Source organism: Populus trichocarpa, chromosome 10, assembly GCF_000002775.5.
Source record: "Populus trichocarpa isolate Nisqually-1 chromosome 10, P.trichocarpa_v4.1, whole genome shotgun sequence".
Taxonomy (NCBI): domain Eukaryota; kingdom Viridiplantae; phylum Streptophyta; class Magnoliopsida; order Malpighiales; family Salicaceae; genus Populus; species Populus trichocarpa.
In genome coordinates, this window is record NC_037294.2 from 6976380 (window position 1) to 6993503 (window position 17124).

Here is a 17124-nt window from a genome sequence, read left to right on the forward strand (position 1 = left end):
ATCTTGATGGAGCAAGAATCACTACTATACTATGTGGTATAAAAACAACTATTTACTCACCGGTGCTTCTTAAGTTTGGAGACAATAATTGCAACAAAAATACAGACTTTATTTTTAACAAATTCTCTGTCTGGCATCGACTCGATCACCTCTCTTCAATAATTCTTAGTTCATGATTCCTCGTGTAAGGACTTTGTTATTCGGCACTTATCTTCCCTCTTTCTCTCAATGAGAAAATCTAAGAAAAAATTAGGATATGTTTAGTCGTAGAAATTAATCAATTTTCATTTTTATTTCAAATGGGAAATTTGAAAATGTATTTGTTCGTCTTGAAAATGAAAAAAAAAAATTTACTTTTTATAATCTAACTAAAGAATGTTGCTATTTCTTTCAAGAGAATAGTTATCATGAAGGTTATTAACTCCAAGAATAAATTATATTATATTTATAATGAAAATAAATAAATTTATGAAATAAAACAACAATGAAAATTTCAAAGAAAATAATTTTAATGTTTATGTTCCATATAAAATAAGAATAGTGCATTATTTGATAATTTAACCCTACTTAAGTTGTTTTGTTGATTTTGTTTTCTATCAGATTACATCGATACAATGACCCAAGTCATGAGTTTAGCAAATTAACCCTACTTAGGTTGTTTTTTTATTTATTTTTTCTATGAGATTATATCGGTATCATGACCCAAGTCATGGGTTTGTCGGGTTAAGTTTTTCTTTTTCTTTTTCTTTTTCTTTTTCTTTTTAATTTCATCCTAAGTTGATTTGGAATTAAGCTTTATAGTTTTTTTATTTACTTTCTATAAAGTTATCCTGGTTTCATGACTCAAGTTGTGCGTTTGGTAAATTAACTCAAATCCTTTTTGTTTTGTTTTTTTTAATTGATTTTTTGTTCAATTCATCTTTGAATTAATTGGGAATTAGGTTTCGTAATTTGTTTTTATTTGCTTTATATAGGGTTGTTATTATGGTTTCATGATCCAAGCCATGAATTTAGTAAATTAATCTAGGTTGACCTGAGTTGATCCAACTCATTATCGTCTCAATATTTTTTCTAAAAAAGATGTATTGAATTTTTGTGAGTTGGATTATATTTTTATCGGTCATCTTAATTGCTTTTAGATTCACCAAGTTAATTAAGTCAATGATTTAATTTTTTTTTACTAAAAAAACATTAATAATACCAAAAAAAATTATATTTAATAAAAAATTTGATCATCCGTAGTGTAAAGAGACAACAATCTCTAATTATAGACATGACAGCTTAAATATTAACATGCTTTCACTAAATTCTTTCATCCAGTACATCAAAATAAAACCTCAATTTTGGGATAATTTGTGTTAAATCATATTAAAATATTTACACACTTTCACCCATCCCCTTATACAAGCTAGCTAGAGTGGAAGAAAATTCCATATAATCTCACATGGAAGTTACCTGTCAAGATAAGCGCAAGCTGACCCGGACATCCACGTTAAATTAAAAAAAAAAAAATAGCATTGAAACACCAATTAAATTTGAGGCAGGATTAACAAAAATCTATTAATAATAGGATAATACTCAGTTGGGAATTCCTCGAAAGCAATCTATCCGACTGGAATAACTCTGTGAAGTTAGAAAACAAAATGAACTCGCACGGCCAAAATTGTCATTGTAGTTAAATTTGTACCAATCAGCTGTACATTAGTTGTGACCAGAAAACACCTATGAAGTTCCTCAAGGAACGTATTTAAGGTAGATCCAAAAAAAAATGATGAGAACATAACACGGCTCTAAATAGAAATGACAGATCTAAATTTACAGATTTTACTAAGATTGACCCCTAAGATGGAACCTAAAATAAAATTTTGTACAACAACAATATTTGTTCATTTAGTTCCTTTTGGGCATCTTTGGTTTCGACTTCATGCTGGCTCTCCGAGCTACATCCCACGCCTTCTGCGGAGCATATACACCTAGCTGTGCGGCAAAAAATGACTCGTATCCAGGTGAATCAAAAGCAAAGCCAGTGTGTTTTGATATTTCTCGTGGTAATTGTGATATGGCATAGCTCCTTTCTTCCTGTGGTGTGAGCTGGCTCGCAACCTCCAGTAATCCTGCCCTAGTGTTGTCATCAGGCTCATGCCTGTGAATTTCCTGAACAATCTGATAATCGTAAGGGAAGAAACATCTTTGAATCCTGTAGACAAACAAACCAACAAACAGCTGAAACAACAGGGAAATGCCCAACAAAGAAAGAACTACTTGAAAATGCAATTGGTTCATAAAAAATATATGAAGCTCTTCAAGCTACTCCTGAATCTTACCCTTGGTAAATGAAGTCGCCAAGAAGCGCAACAATAGGAACGAGAAGAACCGTGAGGTAGAAATAGATTGTACTCATCAACACATATATGACGAAAAAAACATTTTCCTATGATGAATGTGAAGAGGGTTAGCATGTATATAATTCCATAATTCTAGAGACAGAATATAATTCAAGTAAAGAGAAGCAATGAAAATGACTAACCCGTAAAACTGAATATATGAAAATGAACATGAACCATGCCAAAATGCTCCCTCCAACACTAATATAATGCCACCTTGTAATTGAATTACATATCATCAGGAGACGCAAGTTGACAGTGATTACAACACAAGTGAAGGCCATCGTGCTGATATCCCATAGTCCAAAAATCTTGCCTGATGAATTTTTACCACTGGCACTGGAGATGGTCACAAAGTGATAGAAGACAAGCGATTGATACACAGAAAAGCAAGCCCATGTGATCACAACTCTCCACTTGAAAAAGACATTTCTTATTCCCTCCTTGTACAGTTCAGGGTACTTCTTAGAAAGGGATGCACTGACATCCTGGGAAAACAAATGGAGTTTCAACTATAAAAAAGAAATGGAGTGTAACAAAATAAATTAAGCATCGTGCACATATCCCTCAATCTGAATTACCAAAAGAAAATCAGAAGTCCCAACTAGCTATGTTCATTATTCAGTTAGCACTGAATTTCGAACTGGTGTTTTAGTTACTAAAGTTTGGTTATTTTAAAAATTCAGCTTAAAATAATTTAAAAAATTGAACTTTTTTTGTTCTGTTTTGGACACAAAAACCAAATAAGGAGATAAATTAACATGCATACAATAGGATGCTTTTCATTTGGACCTTTACTCAAACCAGAAGCCAAATCTAGAATGCCAAAAAAACAAATGAACTGAACAGACTAAACCAGTAGTTATTATCAGTTCGAGTAAGTATTTTTACTTCAGTTTGGATTGTTTCCAAATTTTGGAAATGCCACCAAATGATTAATTTCATACACTTGATCCAAAATAACCACATCTGGTTGAACAGCTGAAGCAAGAAATTCTAGTCAAATAAGATTTGAAAAGAAGAAGCACCTTATCAAAAAGCCCAACAATGATCACCGGCAGGGCTGTGAATATGACATTATACAATGACTGGAACCAATCATCGTAGAATCTTTGACCAGAAAAACCAGTTTGAAAAGTGAACCAAAATTGTGTCAAAGTGAATGTAAGATTCTTGTAAAAGAAGTATGTGATGACCTGCAATAAAGAAATATCAGGAATGTTATCGCCTAGTTAGTTTTCACAAAATCTAAAATTTGGTAGAACCACAGACCTTGCATATTCTAAGATATGACCACCGTCCATGCACAAGAAGTAAATCTGTAAGAAAGCGAAACTGAGCAATTGCAAAATCACTGGCCATCACTGCTTGCATCCCTTCCAACCCACTTATTCCAATACCAATATGTGCAGCTTGAATCATGCTTACATCATTGGCACCATCACCTATACTGAGTGTTATTTTACGTGCACCCTTCTTGACCAAACTAGTCACCTGCAAAATAAGTTCAAAGTTGTAAAAACCAAACACCAGGAAATGATCCATATTTCATATTAATAATAATAAGTTGTGTATTAAAGGGGCATTGTTAAAAGGCTTGGGTTCACAAACCAAGAACTTAGTTCTAATGTTGCCAATCACGTTAATTTTTCAATTGTAAGGATGCCATAGCCATTGCAATATTTATTCCCAAGGACAGAAAAAACATAATACTTTCTTATGATGCAACATTCTAGGACTTGACATTGGTATCAGGCATAGCATGAACAGCAAAATAAAAAAGAGAACAAAACCCAGTACATGCATCACATAGAAATATCTTCCATGACGAAGATCACCTGTGCTTTCTGTAAAGGAGAAACGCGGCAGCAAACAACTGAGTGACAATTCAAGCTCAAATTCAGCAACATTACTCGTAAAGTTGGGTCCAATGCATACATCAAACACTTCCCATCTATAACAAGTGCCAATTTTGGTCCAGATACAGTGCGTAAATAGTGCTGCGCTTCCTCAAGGCACTTCTTTAGTTCTTTTTTTACTTCTTCCTTTATAAAGCGTGCAATTTCCACTTGGTCACCCTGATAAAGAATTCAGTTACCATGATGAATGATTTAAGGTATGCACTGACAATAAGGTGACTAGGAAATGCTGCTTACCCTGTTTTCAACTTCTCTAATTGCGTCAGTTTCCGAACTGATAATGAACTGTTTCATATCATTGTTAATCAAGTTGCATGCTGCAGGAATGATATAGACACAGAGAATTCAAGAAACTGAAAATGAAAAATAAGGAAATGGCACATATCTCAATACAAAAATAGAGGAAGTTGGTCCAATAGAATAAGCACACACCATAAGCTATATTTATTGCTGTTTCCATCTTGTCCCCAGTTAACACCCAAACCTTAATCCCAGCTCTAGAAAGAGTTTCAATGCAAGCTGGTACTCCTTCTTGAAGCTTGTCTTCTATAGCAGTGCTTCCAATCAAAATAAGATCCTTTTCCACAAGTTCTGCCACCTAAGCAAGTTTCAGAATCTATGTGAGGATGAATTAAAATGCATCTAAATAAAATGTGATATTAAGTTTAACAATCCAATGACTCCAGGGGGAAAGGACTTGCTCATTGTGAAAAAAAAATTGATTTGTTCAGGATTATGCCATTCAAAAATCATTTAGCAAGAGTTTGTAATGACATACTCTAAGCTCATTCCATTTTTATGCTGCAATAGTTGAAACCTATCGATTAACAAATTTCAAATATTCATTACATAATAAAAAAACTGCACATGCATCTGGCAGCCTAACATTATCCCACAATTCACTAAAACACAAATAATAAACAAAAAATTATTTCTTGAAATACTACGTAAACATTTTCACATGAAAGATAAAACATGCAGCTTTTGGTGGCCAAAAAAAAAAGCAGGTATACCAATGAAGATACTTCTTTAGATGTGAGAAATTATATTGTGAAAGATGATGAAAATAATGATCATTCATTAACTTTCACCATCATTGATAAAACACAACCCACCCAACAACAACAGACAAAAATCTGCAAACATTATATACCTCATCTAATTTCTTCTCGCGATCTCTGAGAGAAGATTTAGCTTGGATAAACTTCTCATTCCAGCTTTCATATGTTTCAGGACTCAAGTCCCGATACGCAAGGCAAAGGGTACGTAATCCAGCAGACCCAAACTGTTCCAAATGTGCCCTAGTTACTTTCTTTAGATCATCATTTCCGGCAGCCAATCTCTCATAAATTACAGTATCAGCACCCTGCAAGTAGCATGTTATTTTCATGTCAAATTCCAAAAGCAATGTTCATCTTATATGACAAATCTTCAGAATATATTACCTTGCAGTATAGTACAAGTCTACCGTTAGGATATCGACAAACAACGGACTGGCGCTTCCTTGTGCTATATTAACAACAATTATTACAATTGATGTTAAGGTTGTCAAACACAGCTCGTAAATGGAATATCAGTTGGCGGGAAGGATGTGCATTTACCTATTGAACTCAAGAACATTCAGAATTTCATAAGCCACATCTTGGATTTTACCCATCTTCTCCACATGAGATTCACGAACATGTATCATAGTAGGTGTGCGCCTAAGGAAAAACTAATTATTAGCCTCAACAATTATTCAGAGATTTCATAAGTGATTGATGCGAACAAATTTTTCGTGCTTGGCTTCCTTTTTAAGCACAAAATAAAAATCACAATCGCAAAACATAAGTCAACATCTGACAGTACTCCAATCGCAAACCTGTAGAAGAAAAAACCAAAGTTCTTTGCAGCAGTAACTAAAGCAGCCTCATCAGGAGATGCAGCCTGATATGTGATTTTCTCTGGGGACTCATCTCCTTCAGGAAGAACAGTGTGACATATAGCAAGGCATCTGAAAAATTCCTACAAAAGAAGAAAGATAAATGATTTGAACAACCACGCATTATGGATCAAGGTACATCCTCCATAGCATGCTTACAAGCCAGCGTTCAAGTACCATGGATAAACAATTCAAAGAATCAGGAGTTTTGACAATCCTAAAAAATAATCCTTCATAAGATGTCAATAGCACTTTAATATTCACATCTTCAAGATTGCACTCATAATTTGTATAACAATGATGGAAGAATACCAAAAAAAAACAAAAACCATGATTTCGATCAATTTACTGGCAGTGCTTCAAAGCACCAAAAGCTATACACAAGAAATCAAGAGTAAAAAAAGGCAAAAGTCAGTGAATCATGTTTCTTCAATCCAAGCAAGAGGAAAAAAATTGTAACTCTCCTTTTCAAGAACATAAAATTTTCCCAGTTACATTCTTATATGCATAAAAGTAGAACTATCATTATGTCAAACCATCAATAATGGTTTCTTATAATAAGTAGGTTAAACAATCAGATATATAGAGCATCTGAGGCACTGCCATACCCATGCAGCAACAAACAAAAATTCTTATTAGAAATACACAAATAACCAGAAAAGGAGAGAACAATATGGTGAGAGTGACAACAACCAGAACCAAGATTACTGTTCTCAACAAATAGTTCCTATTGAAAATACACAACAAAAGGCTCTATGCTGATAAGAAATACATACACATAGAGAAACAGAAAATGTATTGAAATCTTGCTGATTAAAAAGCTACCTTGCATGTATCAGAGTTGGGTTCATTCCTCCAGGCTCCTCGCATAAGCCTATGATCATCAAAATTAAACCCCTTCTCCTGAATTGCAGTAGATGATTTCCGCACCTGTAAGAAATTCAAAAAAATATTGAGATGTTCCTGATTTCCACACCTGGAAAAAAGAATAAAAAGCTGATAGGAAGTAAAACATCTTTGCCCAAATATAAGTACTTGTGTTTTTTCAGAAATTGAAAAGGAACACATACTTCTTGAAATTTAATCCCAGTCCGTTGTGCTCCTCCCAGCTCTATTTCAGTGACACCAGAACCATAAACCTCTCCTCCGATTGAACACTTAAAGAACTCCATTAAATTTCTTGTTAAAGTTCCAGTTTTATCAGAAAAGATATATTCAACCTGACAAGAGCATCAATTCAAAAATTTCACTAGGCATAAAGTGAAAAATAACAAATTACAGAGTTCACAACAGCAGTCCTCTGTCACGATATGATGTGCATAGAAATTTGCATATTGATGACAGTGACAACAATAAATAAGCTAGCTGAATGCATAAACCATCAGTTTACCTGTCCAAGTTCCTCATTCAAATTGGAAGTCCTAGCCGATGCAGGGGTGTTAGTTTCAGCATGGTACATATGTAGGTCTTTATTGATAAATTGAGTGGACTGAATAAATTTAATCATCTGACAAAGAATTTCAGACATTATCAAAAAAGGCACATTCAGCAAGAATATATGTAGACAATACTATAGCAAATGAAAATGGTCATAGCCAAGATACCTACCTCAATAGAAACATATAAAGAGATGGGAATTATTGTCGAGTATAAAGTGATTAGGGTAAACAAAGTTAGAGCTGCAACCTATAGATCCGACAAAGGGAGAAAAAAATGAGAGGAAAATGTCAAGGAAAAGCAAAAAAAAAGAGCATAACTGAAGCAAGATCTATTACCACAAATCGGTTGCCAGGGTTAAACTCTGCAGCCACGGCTTTATCCAGACGTAGATAGTAATACTTGCGGTTTATGAATATGCCACTGCAGAATTTCAAAAAGGCAGGAAACATTATCTAATGGCACAATTCAAAAGGGAGAGGAACAAAAATTTAATAAAAACTCTTAAAGACTACCGACTATCATACCTCCCAATAGCTCCGATGAGGCACATAATGAAAAGCGTTGCAAAAAGAGCAAGTATAAGTTTGTCAAGTTTCCTCTCCAAAGTACTCCTCTTGGAAGGAACATTCATGGAATTCATCATGACCTGTGATTGAATCAAATCATCATAAAGCAGTATGAGTAGAGTGAATCGGTAAAGGACACAAAATGGAAGATACCAACAGGTTTAAAGTGAGTATGACAAGATTTTGTAGAATTCTAACATATGACATTTGCATAATTTGATAATAAAAGTTGTTTCTATTCCTCAAAGAAAAATTGTTCCAGAAAGAAAAGAACACAGTGATTCGGCCAAAGGGAATATGGGACCTTTTCGTACTTCCAATCATTGAATCTTTACAGTTCTAACTTTTCATTGAGGATAGAAGTGAGGAAGTCTTGGACAGGTCTATTTTTCTTATAGACTTTTACCCATCTTCAGTATTCCCATTTGCTTCATTCCCTTTGGACAAAGTTGTCTGAATCCCCAGGTTCCATCCAAGAATAAGGCATTCATTAGGAAGATTGTTTTCAAAATAAATCAATATAACATGTTACAAATGAGAAGACCCTATAAAGCGTTGTTGCGAAACATTTATGTTGTGTTAAAATTAGTAGGGACTTGCATATCTAACTTCATTTTTCATTGTGTTGCCATTTTGTTGTTGGTGATAAGCATTGGGTTATTTACTGACAGATAGAAGAACTACTACTCCACCCAAGAGGTTCTGGGAGAGGGAGAACAGCAAAATGTTATGGAAGTATGACACTTTTGCAGTGTTCAATGTGTGAATGATTGGTCTCTTATTGAGAATTCTCAAGTATAATTCTCTTTCCAAATGCAAGCTTTATTTGACATGTTTTCTTAGCTTCTTAAAGAGTCCATGCTCCTCCATGTAGATTTCCAAGTGTTTCTTTCTCTAACATTCAACAGGAAAGGTACTTTCTGATATAATTTCTGTACCTTTTCTTTTGAAAGATTTTTTCCTTTTTCCTCTGTGTTGTCTGATCATAATAAAATTTCCCTTATTAAGAACAATGAATCTACTACCCTCCCCGCCCATTGTAGAAAAAAATGACAACTTAAGTCAGGGCTTGCAGTCACAATAATATAGAATTACTTTTCTGAAATCTATTGGAGTTAAATCATGGGCCACAAACAAGGAAATCCACATGCATTTGTTACAAAAGTAGAGATGCAATGTGGGTAAGCAAGGATTAACAGAACTGCAAAGCAGTTTATAAACAACAAACCTTTGTTTCATGACCTGTAAAAATAACAGCACCAACAATGTACTCTGTGTTCCTAAGACTACATCCCTGTAAACACAAAACGTGTGGTTAATATGTAAATTCAAGATTAGTTACATCACTGAAGAGTACAGGAAGTCACTGATCAAAGAGATTTAAGAAAATGGATATTTTCCATTTGTTTTCTTTTAGATTGAGGATCATGCAGCAGTTATGTGAAACATTCAATAAATATATTCTGTCTGAATTCATAATAGAGAGAATAGGAACATGAATATTAAGATAATGTCCAAGGAAGAAAAAATTGAACATACTCTTAAAAGAATTTGGTTTGGAGTGAGAGGCAACGTTTGCTTTTGGAATATGAGATTCCCAGTGAAAGTGTATAATGAATTGTTTGGTTGCTCACACTGCATCTCACCTGCAGTAACAAAGGGAAGACTTGTAAGGTAATTCACATGATCATGCTCAAAAAGTGGAATTTAAAGCACAGGGGTAAGAGAAGAAAAAATATTGCTTAAATGAGAATAATTAATGGCAGTTTTAAGCGATATAAATTAGCATAAGGAAACATCATGTAAAAATATGTTATACCAGCCACTATAAGTAATCAAAATAAAGAAGAGCTACTGTAAGCCATCCACTTCACATTAAGTCAGGATTGTTGTACAGCCACAGCACGAAATGTGAGGTATAGAGCTAGCAATTTCAGACAAGACACATCACAACATGAATATCATGCATTGTGCTCTAGAATGTAATACCTAGGAGAGCAAGGAGAAGTCTATGTTTGAAAAAACAAAATTAATAATCTACCAAAAATAAGATTATTGATGAGCTTAAACTGATGGGGAGGAGTTTAATTTCCAACATATAGCATTTGGAAACAGTATCTATAGCAGATGACCACACTGACACCTGCTAGGAAGCTGTCATGGACATTGAAGGACACCCTATCTACTCACTACTTGCATCCTCTTCAGTAAATAATAACAGCAATGAAAATGTTCCTTGCATCAGGTGATTAGATAATTGTGATTATATCTGTTCAAGACTTCTTGACATCATTAACAGAAGTTTCCCAAGCATGTAATTCTAAACCTTGAGCATGTACAAAAACCAGATACGTATATTTGTGGCCTCCAAACAGAAAATAACCTTTAAATTCAGCAGCTTTATCAGGAGTCAAGTAATCCCACGTCCTTTCCAGTGCCTTTCTGATCTTCAAATTTGTTTCCCCGTCCAAATTTGCAGTCTGAAAACAGAAGGCAAAATTAAAGACAACAAATAAAAATATAAATGGCACCAGCTGATCAGTTCACACTTTAAAGTTTCAGGGCAATAGTAATGAAATAAAGAGACCAACAGAAACAGCAATTATTATTATTATAATAATAACTATATTATGAGTACAGTAAAAGAAAACCTCGGTGTAGCAGACACCATCTGCATTTGTACTTGCTAGGAAAAGCAGATCCGCAGGAAAGAATCCATCCTTCTTAACCTGTTATCAATGCAAAATAAAGCTTTAAAAACACACACAGAGAGAGAGAGAGGCTTCACAGAAACTTTTACAGATGGTGATTATAATGACACTGGTTATTTTCCATATAAAACACATGTTAGTCGAGTCAATGTTGAATCCAAAATCCTATTGAGCAGTCAACATAAAAAGTCATATTTAGAAATAAAACTGAATTGTGCTTCCATAGAATGTATTTCCATACATCTCTTACAGTCCCAACACAATCAGCATAACAGCAACATGGTGGCTGACAATATGTATAACAGTCAGAACTAGGCAACAATTATACTTTGTGAGGGAACAAAATAACTAATGATCCAAGTTCTGTATAGCTTTATCTAGTCACCTTTGACTGCAGCATCATTATAATGTCACTTAAACCACCTACTACCACCACAAGAACAGCAGCAGCAGCAGTAAATCAAAAAAGAAATGAACGGGAAAAAGCCAAGAACAATAACAACATATCCATAAAACAATCTCCAGCTGTATGGATTTTTCTGTATAGCCTTATCTTGTCACCTTTGACTTGCACAGCATCATTATAATGTCATTTAAACCAACTACTACCACCAAAATAACAGAAGCAGCAGTAAATCAAAAAAGAAATGAACGGGAAAAAGCCAAGAACAATAACAAAATATCCATAAAACAATCTCCAGCTGTATGGATTTTGCCTAGAATGCTCCCAAATAGCAGAATTATTTCCTCCCAAAGTAGCAACTCCCTAACGCTCAACAACTGTATTTTTCATCACATTTCCAAATTCAATCTTCCCAATAAAACTTAAATCCGAAAATATTTAAAGCCTACCAAGCAAAAGGTAACGAACAATATAACAGGATGTGTTAACCAAAAGCACAAAGAAAGTTTCTTTTTAAAATACTTTCCTTTAATAGTCACAAACTTACAATAACAAATAGCAGTAAAATTGGAATTGAAAAAAGCTGCTATAAGGTGGCATAGCAACATTAGAAAATATGTTAGAAAGTTGGGGCCAATAACAAGGAGGTGACAGCAAGCACCCCTACAGAAACTCTGTAAATACCATAAAGAAGATTGCATCAACTACTGGAATAGTCTTCAAAACTTAATCTAGTCCTTAAGCACTATGAGCACATCAATTGGAAAGCATAAAATTGCAGCACGCTTGACAGAAGCCTTTAAGCTCAAGCGACCCGTACCCTTACACAAAGGGGAGGTTATGGAGGGATAATGGCATTGTATAAAGTTATTTTATTTTTACAGTGAAATAACAACAAACTCAAGCACACTCACCCTGACAATATCTCCAACCTGCAACTTCTTCCATGGTACAGCCACCCACTTATCATCTTGCAACACGTCTATAAGACTGTTGTTAATTACCATATCATTCTGAAAACGCTTCTGTTGAACATAATTAAGAAACAAAAGAATAGAAAATTAGCATTTCTCCCAAAAAAGATGTTAAAAGTGAAGAAGATACTACAGTAATTCATTCTTCAAACAAACCATTGTAAAAGAGGAATCAAAAGACAAAGCTTGCAAAACACAACAACCATGAATAACACTCACCCAGTCCTCAAATGCCTCCTTAATGAGAGAGACAAGCAGCACCAAGCTCAGAGGAACGACATTTGTCACTGGATTAACAGGACTGCACCATCAAAAGAGCTATATTAAGTACAATGTGTATACATTTTGGATGATAGAAAATGAAATAGCAAGGATTAAAAAAAATCTTGAGGATAGTTTTCAAGATGCCCAACCTTGATGGTATACAATAGCACATGCAGAATCTTAAGAGAAAAGAAAAGAAAAGAAAGAAAGAAAGAAATCTTTCAATCACATTAACATAACTCAAAAAATAGGCAATCAAAACTTGTACAAAGAAAAGTGAAAAGTCCCACTTCTGAATTGAAATTAGCTAACTGCTTCAGAAGCTTGGTTACGCAGGAGCTTATTTGTAGTTGTTTTATTATTTTAGTTATTATGTTTTATTCCATTAGTTAGTAGTCATGTGCCTAGCATGTGACTTTATAATACTGCACAACTAGGATTAGAAAGTTTCTGTAGGAGTTTAATAAAGGCCTGAAATTAAAAGTTCTAACTGTAAACCTAGTACAAATATGCTTTAAATCAGATCAGTGTTGTCAAGCAGCGCTGAGGTGCTCCAGGTGACGTGAGGCGAGGCGAGGCCCCAGCACCTTTATTAGCCGCAGGCGTTGGATTTCAATGAGGCGCTGCCTAGGTGAGCGCCTTGTGATTGGGTGCAAGGCACTAAGGCTAGCGCCTGCTTGAAGTTCTTCCTTTTTTGTTGGATTTTCCTTTATTTTTAATTTACCACAAGAAACAACTTTGGGGTATTTTTGTAAAAAACAAAGATTAGGGTAAAAACTTTTAAAAAAAAATTATTAAAGTGGGAGACAAACAGACAATGAAGGACACTTAGAAAAGAAACACCAACCACACTTTCTTTTTCAACAATGGAAGTCGAAGAACAACACATTTGTATAGTTAATACTTTAATTTTTCTAAACAAATGCAATGTAGTTTGAGAGATGAGAATTTCGATTATAATCATGAAATGGAGGATATGGAGGATTCAAGTGAAGGAAAGGAAAGCATGGATAGACATGTTTTCGAAGATTAAAGAATAATGATGATGATATTTAATTTTTCTTTTTAATCTATGTGGCTACTTACTACTTTAAATTATCTTATTTTGTTTTAAGGGTGAAAATATAACTTTATATGACTACGTTATGGTATTTTATATTTTCCTTTGATTTTCTAATGATCTAATCTTAATTGGGAAGATATATATTTTAGATTTATATAATATAATATAATATTTTTTTAATTTATAGCATATCGCCTTGGTTCATTTGGGCTTGCGCCTAGTGCCTCGGGCATTTTACAGGTTTGGTGCCTTTTAGCGCCTTTCACCTTCGATAACATTGAATCAGATATACAGCCATTTTTATCATCAATAACTTGACGAACTTGGGATTTCTTAAACCCTAAGTTCAGTACTCAGTTAAAACTTCTTTCCTACTTGTTTCTACCCTTAACTCTGCTGATCTATTGTTGTTTTTCTCCCTAAACCATACCACTTGGAGCATATCAATTAGAAGGCCTAGTTTCCTCCATTCACAAGTCCAGATAAGTAATAACAGAGTGTAAAAGTTTGCAAACTCGTACAACAGAACTATCTAGAAAATGCTAAGAGAGAATCTTTTTTGTATCTGTTTACACATGCATTTATGTGCATGATCCCAGACAAACTAAAAGTTGAGATCGTGTCCAAGACATTCGCCTAGGGCATTTGCAGGGCAGACTTTGCTCAAGCTACTGACAATGCAGGTCTATCAAGAAAAATATCGATGGTTACAAAACCCGCAAGTTTGAAATAACAAGCATACCTGATTGGTGTCATTGATAAGATCGAGATCAATAGAAAATAACAATTCGCCACCCGCCTGAACTGCCAGTGTTAAAACACGGAATTTTCATGAATGGAGGTCACCAAAAAAGGATTAAAAGAACCAACCTCATGAATTTTACACTTAAGCCTAACCAATTAAACTAAATTAAATTAAATTAACTCAAATCTTCTAAACCCTAAATAATTAAACTTGAAACTAAAAAACAATGCATTAACCAACAGAAATTATAACTTCTAACCTGTTCAAACAATCCTTTGGGTACAAATGTAAAGAAGTTGTACTTGGTAGTTGATATTGAATTTCCCTGAAAACCATATCATATATTGAAAATTAATTAATTAAATTAAATGGAACCGAACTGAATAAAAAAGAAACGACACAAACCTTGAATCTGACAGGGAGATTGGCGTCGCGATCATTGCAGTAGATGGTGCGGTGACCAGGGGCCTGAGGCTGGACTCGGCCGAGTGTTACAGTCCGAGACGGCGCCGGAGTGTGAAAGCTGGAGTCGCGAGTCGTTCTCGATCTGGATCCCCTAAGCCTTTCCCATCCACCACTCATCTTTCTCACCAGTCCAAAATTCTTTCTTCGATTTTTTTCTCAACAAAAAAATATGGAATCTAGAAGTTTCTTTCCGTTCATAAAGAAGCAAGTGTAAGTACGGTCGATGAAGCAGAGAGAAAAACGAATTAAAATCCCTTCCCCTGCCACTCCCTCTTCTCCTCCTTCGATTATTTTTCCTTTTTGCCTTTTCTTTTCTCTTTTACTATTTATTTTTGCAGTTACAGCATAGCCTTTCTTGGTTATTATTGATTTATAATTGATTATTAGTAAATAACTATTTAGTCTAGATATTTGAATATAGCTATAATTTAGTCCTCCTTGTTTGAAGATTTATACATTAGCCTCTAAACTCTTGTTAACAACTAAATTTATAAATTAGTAGGTTCCAACTTCCACTCTTTAACACAATATCATAATGTAACACTTCTGAGTTTAATCTCGAGTTAGATTGTATTTTTTTTTATTAATATAGGTATTTGAGTCAGTTTGTACGTATCTCGACTAATCTCATGGATCTTGAAATTAACAATCATGTAAGTCTCTAATAGCCCTGAGATTTGTGAGATTCGAACTGGTGATTTTTATAGAACAAATTCGAGTTAGATTGTATTTGGTTAATATATAATTGGTTAGAAAGATAAAGATATGAATATAAAATAAATTTATTTATAAAATAATTTTGAAATAATTTTTTACCTTTTCAAAACAAAAAATATAAGAAAATATTTTCATTATCTTCATCTCTTTTATTTATAAACAATAACTTCAAGGTTTGCTTGTTTTTTTCTTTGTTTAGTTATTGATTAATCTTTATTTTTACAATTTCATTTCATTTAAATATTTTTTTTCTTAGTTTATAATACAGATTTTTGGTTTTCAAATAAAAACGAGGACTAAGTTATAATTGAATGCAAAATCTAGAGACCGAAGTATAATTTAATCTTTGATTGGATTAATTCCCAAAACTATTTGTATTCTCAGTCTTTTCCGTGGGTTCTTCTAGTTAGTTTCTAACCAAAAAGAAATCCAATAAACAGTGTGATCTCATGGAACTTTAAGATTGCTTAATGGTGTCAATATTAAAAATCGAACTTTACGCGCAATTGGGGCGCGTTGACTGTCGCGCGCAGCCAGCCCTGGTGGGATAGGCATTGGTTTGGTTGATAGCTACAGACACGACCAGTTGGACGGAGTATTTTATAATAGAAGTTTCCAAAAAAAAACCCAGAGGAGGGGAAGGACTTCTATATTCGGGGGAGTGGAAGTTATTGAACGGCGCCGTTTATGTGACCTCTCGTTGAATTTTCAGTTGGTGGCCGTGGGTGGGACACGTCCCTAAATTATGGAGATTAAGGGTTGGTTGGGTTAGTTTATCATGTTGTTAGAGCTTTGGACAGCTGGCCCACGATTCTTACCGGAGTTTTTGGATTATTATTTTTTTTTTGGGAGTTGCTAATGGCACAGCGTTTGTCTATTTGCACAATATTCGAATTATCCTCGTAAACATCTCAAAAGTTAAACAATTTTTGGGTTTTTAATTATTATTATTATTATTATGATTAATTTTTTATTAGAAAAAATATCTTTAATTATTACTAGTCAAATTCAGTAAAAAAACCGGAAAAATTCATTTTTTTTTACCGTGCACGTGCATGGTGTAAAAAATTATGGACTTTAATAGTTTTTTTTTAGTTTTTGATTTTTTCTTTTATTGAGTCTGTTTTTTTCCAGGCAAATTAAACATTAATTGTTTCTAATTTGTTAATAAAGAAAAACATTAAAAGACAAGGGACCTAAGTAAAAAAGATGAAGAAAATAGAAGGAGGCTTTAAAATCTGCATGAAAAATATCATTTTGGTCCTAATACTTTCCAAGTGATAGATGTTTAGTCGCACATGTTTTCACAAATCCAATTTTGGTCTAAAATATCATTTTTCTCTTATTCAGGTCCCTCGTTTGAAAAAAGAGAGAGTGATGTGAATCAACCCACAAACACCAAGGACTCATTACATGTTCCAAATAGGCACATCACAAGGTTGAAAACGAAGGCATTGAAAAAAAAATTGAATGGACTAGTTGTGCAAGTTTCAGCCAAGGCTAAACTTGGGGATCCTTTGGAACATTAAAAGGAGGCCTTAATACATTTAAT

General features: G+C 34.0%; 1 protein-coding gene across 3 annotated transcripts; it reads right to left on the bottom strand.

Annotated features, from left to right (window-relative positions):
• Positions 1 to 1631: 1631 nt before the first annotated feature.
• Positions 1632 to 15191, bottom strand: LOC7492406 (phospholipid-transporting ATPase 3). Of its 3 annotated transcripts, none has more exons than XM_024610583.2 (27): positions 14796 to 15191; positions 14650 to 14715; positions 14388 to 14449; positions 12538 to 12619; positions 12259 to 12369; positions 10882 to 10959; positions 10614 to 10710; positions 9770 to 9876; positions 9459 to 9524; positions 8189 to 8310; positions 8000 to 8084; positions 7833 to 7910; positions 7615 to 7731; positions 7295 to 7444; positions 7050 to 7154; positions 6165 to 6307; positions 5905 to 6006; positions 5749 to 5812; positions 5457 to 5669; positions 4736 to 4901; positions 4541 to 4620; positions 4223 to 4462; positions 3657 to 3878; positions 3413 to 3580; positions 2528 to 2872; positions 2325 to 2431; positions 1632 to 2197 (listed from the first exon to the last, which is right to left on the bottom strand). In XM_024610583.2, exons 1-27 carry the CDS (start codon positions 14970 to 14972, stop codon positions 1891 to 1893), a joined length of 3660 nt encoding a protein of 1219 aa, XP_024466351.1. In that variant the 5' UTR covers positions 14973 to 15191; the 3' UTR covers positions 1632 to 1890. The 3 variants fall into 3 exon arrangements, with proteins under 3 accessions (XP_024466351.1, XP_024466353.1, XP_024466352.1); XM_024610585.2 differs by having other exon boundaries at positions 14388 to 14444; positions 14796 to 14966; XM_024610584.2 differs by lacking the exon at positions 10882 to 10959.
• Between the last annotated feature and the right edge of the window lie 1933 nt (positions 15192 to 17124).